At 36.2% G+C, this 4,518-nt stretch overlaps 1 protein-coding gene across 1 annotated transcript; it reads left to right on the plus strand.

The window, feature by feature from the left end:
- Positions 1 to 289: 289 nt before the first annotated feature.
- Positions 290 to 3,474, plus strand: LOC149408923 (uncharacterized). The gene is made up of 2 exons (XM_089650287.1): positions 290 to 340; positions 1,921 to 3,474. The coding sequence occupies exons 1-2, from the start codon at positions 315 to 317 to the stop codon at positions 2,954 to 2,956; spliced, it is 1,062 nt and encodes a 353-aa protein (XP_089506413.1). The 5' UTR covers positions 290 to 314; the 3' UTR covers positions 2,957 to 3,474.
- The last annotated feature ends 1,044 nt before the right edge of the window (positions 3,475 to 4,518 follow it).

A 4,518-nucleotide genomic window follows, 5' to 3' on the forward strand; every position in this document is an offset into this window, starting at 1 on the left:
TCGAGTGGTATTTGACGGTTCAGCAAAATCATCCAATGGTATATCGTTAAACGATGCTCTCATGATAGGACCTGTTTTACAGAAAGATTTAGCCGCACAATTGATATGTTTCAGAAAACACCAGTACGCGATAACAGCCGACATTGAGAAAATGTACAGGCAAATATTGGTGCGACCCGAAGACAGAGATCTACAGCGAATAGTATGGAAAAATTTCCCGGAGGAGGAAATTCAGCATTATCGACTTAACACTGTTACCTACGGTCTGGGGCCGTCATCATTTTTGGCAACTAGATGCCTCCAACAGCTGGGAAATGAAAATATATCATCAAACCACAAGGTCAGTCAGATTATAAAGAATAATTTTTATGTGGATGATTTAATTACTGGAGATGAAACTGAAGAAAACTGTTTAATAATTAAAGAACAACTAATATCCATCATGGCATCCGCTGGGATGAACTTAAGGAAATGGCGGTCGAATTTGCCCTCGTTATGTTCGAAGGAAGAAAACATGTCAGATATGATTATTAGTACAGATTCAAATGACAACAAAATATTAGGCCTGTCTTGGAACAATCAGCAGGATAATTTCCTATACACAGTGAAGTTATTAAAAAATCCAATTAATAGCAAACGACAAATACTGTCATGCATTGCGTCCATATTTGACCCGTTAGGATTAATAGGTCCTGTTACTGTTATTGCTAAATTATTGATGCAAAAATTGTGGCAGGCAAAGCTTCAATGGGATGAGCCTATTCCATATGATATGTTGAAGACATGGGAAGCATATGTGAATGAACTGCCTCAATTAAATAATTTAAGAATAGGTAGAAAGATAATATGTCAAGATCATGTAAATTTACAGCTACATGGATTTTGTGACGCCTCAGAAAAGGCATATTCGTCCTGTGTTTATATGGTGTCTACTGACAAATTGGGTAAGAAGTACTCCAATTTGATAATGTCCAAATCACGGGTAGCGCCTTTGAAAAGTGTTTCTCTACCCAAGTTAGAATTATGTGGAGCCGTATTACTGACAAGACTAGTGAATTACATTAAAGATGCTCTATGTACTCCGGATATACCTACTACATACTGGTGTGATTCCCAAATAGTACTGTGCTGGATCAGGGATCAGCCGGTAAGATGGAACACTTTCGTTGCTAATAGAGTGGCGGAAATCCAGGAAACCAGTCAGCCGGAGCAATGGAACCATGTACGGTCAGAAGACAATGCAGCAGACGTGCTTTCCAGAGGAATCGGCGTTTCACAGTTATTAATTTCCAGCATTTGGTGGCATGGTCCAGATTGGCTGACGTTGGATTCAGCGTGCTGGCCAAATTCCAACTCATTTTGTATTGATCCACCAGAGATCAAAACAAGCTCGGCACTGTTGTCTGCTGTGAAACAGGACTGGGACATTTTTGATAGATATTCCAATTTTTCCAAATTACAGAGAGTAACAGCATACATTAATAGATTTATTTTTAATTGTAGAAACCCTTCGCAGCGCCGCTATAGTAAATTGACAGTGAGTGAGTTGGAAAATTCAGTAAACAAATTAATATCTCGGGCGCAATCATACTGTTTCAGAGACGAAATTCGAGTTTTAAATAATGGAGGTAATATACCTAGGAATAGTGCACTAAAGTCATTAGATCCTTTCATTGAAAGGGATCTAATTCGTGTGGGGGGAAGGCTCTCCAAAGGTAAAATGGTAACCGAAGGCCAGCAGCACCCAATTTTGTTGCCTTCGCATCATAAATTAACAGAGTTAATTGTAAAACACTATCATTACTTGAACTTACACTCGGGAACGCAGTCATTATTGGCGTTGATTAGAATGAAATTTTGGCCGATTAAGGGAAGGAATATTGTAAAAAAAATAATAAAAAAATGTATAATTTGTTATAGATGTAATCCCAAATCCGAACAGCAGTTGATGGCCGACCTGCCAGCTGAAAGAATAACTGAATGTAGGCCATTTCAGATAACAGGAGTGGACTACTGTGGACCAATATTAATAAAGTCGGGTATTCACAGAAAATCACATAGCGTTAAATCATATATTTGCTTATTCGTATGCATGGTCACTAAAGCCGTGCACTTAGAAGCTGTGCTGTCCTTGAGCGCAGAGAGTTTTTTAAACTCTTTGAAACGGTTTATCTCGCGTCGTGGTAGACCAAGCAAAATGTTCTCGGACAATGCAACCAATTTTAAAGCGGCTAATAATGAACTAAGAGAAATTTATAATTTTTTAAATATGTCTAATGATAAAATTGATAATTATTTATCCACATTAGGAATACAATGGCAATTTATACCAGCTCGTGCGCCGAACTTTGGGGGGCTCTGGGAGGCTGGGATAAAGTCAGTTAAGCATCACTTAAAAAGAATAACCAGTATCGCTTCATTAACTTATGAAGAGATTAATACGGTGTTGTGTCAAATTGAATCTTGCTTAAACTCCAGGCCACTGTCTCCCTTATCAAATGATCCTTATGACCTTAATCCCTTGACTCCCGGTCACTTTCTAATAGGAACTAGTTTGGCGGCGATTCCAGAACAAAATTTGGAACATATCACATTCAATCGATTAAACAATTACCAAAAACTAATCCAGATTGTACAATTTTTCTGGTCGAGGTGGCGGAAGGAGTACTTAGCAGAACTTCAAACCAGAAGCAAATGGACCAATAGGAATCAAAGGCAGATGCGGTCTGGCGACATGGTCGTAATAAAGGAGGACAACGTCCCTTCTTGCTACTGGAGGCTGGGACGTGTGAGCGCCGTTCATCCTGGCGCTGATGGAAGAGTTCGCGTGGCGACCATCATCACGTCGAAAGGCATCATCCAGAGGGCCATTTCAAAGATCTGTCTGTTGCCAATGGATGACAACGAGGAGTTGAAAATGTCGACACCCCCACCCAACGGATCAGACGCTGAGTAAGCGCAAAATAAAAAAAGGTTTTGTGCAAAACAATATAAAAAGTTTCGTGATAAAAACAATATAAAATTTTTGTGTATTATCATAAATAAAAATAAAAAATAATAATAATAAATTAAAAGAAGATAAGGAAGAAATAATAATAAATAAAAGGTAAAAACAGTGCATAAAAAAGTGGATAACAATAAAACTTGCGAGTTTGATAAAAAATGTACAAAATAAAAAAAGGATTGTAGATCCGTATATACCAAGAAGAAAAAAAAAAAAACACTTTAAAAATGAACGCTTATAAACCGAGATAGCCTGCTGGCTATATGTAATTTCAAACTACACAAATACATCTGAAGAAACTAATTATAAATGTGGTAATGAACTATAGAAAAACACAAACCCTTAAGAAGGATGACCAGGAAACCAGCGCTCCATGTTGTGTTGTCTATATTATTTGTTTTATGTTTGATTATTGTTATGATTTCTGTTAGAACAAGGTTATTGGAATTATCTTAGTTGTTAAATTATAGTATAGAATAGCTTAGTGAATTGCATGAATTTGATTTGAACGAAAGTAATAATTTTAATCTCATAATTAATTTGTATAATTTTAGTTAGTTTGAAATTGTCATTTCGTTTTTAGAGTAGTCTTATGTTTAAACTTATGCTTAGAAATAGGTTACCTATTATTTCAAATATTTATTGTTAATCAATTTTTTTTGTATTAACAGTAATAGTAAATAATTACTATTTTTGTTTCTTCCAAATTAATTTTGGCATATATGTAGATATTTAGCTGCTTAATTTTTATTCTTATGTTTTGGGGTTTGTTTCAGAAAAAATGACCTCCAATCCTTTTTTCGGGGGGAGTTTATGTTAGAAATTGGAGTTTGTTGGCTTTGCATAGATGTCTCTGCCTTTCCAACGGACTGAAGTTAATAAATAAGTTGATAGTTTTTTCAATAGATGTCGCCATAAATGCTCCCCTGCTAAAAGTCAATAAATAGGTTGATTTATAATTTTCTTCCTCTTCTGCAATAAACATTTCTGGCGAAACAAGTGGGTTTTAAATTTCTACCTGGATCCAAAATTATACATTGTTATTCTCTCCACAATCTCCACCGCGCATGCGTCAGCTTGCTTCGCGGCTGGGTTGGTGTTTTTACCGACTCGCGGTAACTTTCGAAATTTAAACTAACGGATTTTCAAATATAACCGCTCGTAATAAATCTTTTAAGAAATTTAAAATACTTGCTTTGTATTCTAACTTCTTTTTATATTGTTGTAACAATTATTATTGCTTACTACAATTTCGATGATGGGTATGAAATCAATTCAAACAACACTTGGTAACAATCAGCCCGATTCAATTTTAAAACAAACAAAGAAATACGGCTGTGTAATAAATCATGCTCTCCTGCCTGGGAAAATAAGGTAGGTATATGGGATATGGTCACTTGCCCGTTTTTCTGAAGATCCCCTCTGATGTTGGATGTTGAAGATGTTTGCTGGTTCTTTTATCATCCGCGATTCAATCGATAATACGGATGCGGCACGAAGGTCCAATGTATAAT

This window comes from Hesperophylax consimilis, unplaced genomic scaffold, assembly GCF_061612785.1.
Source record: "Hesperophylax consimilis isolate HC1 unplaced genomic scaffold, BYU_Hcon_1.0 scaffold_41, whole genome shotgun sequence".
Lineage (NCBI taxonomy): Eukaryota > Metazoa > Arthropoda > Insecta > Trichoptera > Limnephilidae > Hesperophylax > Hesperophylax consimilis.

What these genes read in the sequence shown, in the direction of transcription:
- LOC149408923 (XM_089650287.1), top strand. Translation starts at nt 315, where the DNA reads ATGAAAATATATCATCAAACCACAAG. An exon ending in ATATATCATCAAACCACAAG is followed by an intron (nt 341 to 1,920) that starts GTCAGTCAGATT and finishes AATTTGTTATAG; the next exon opens with ATGTAATCCCAAATCCGAAC.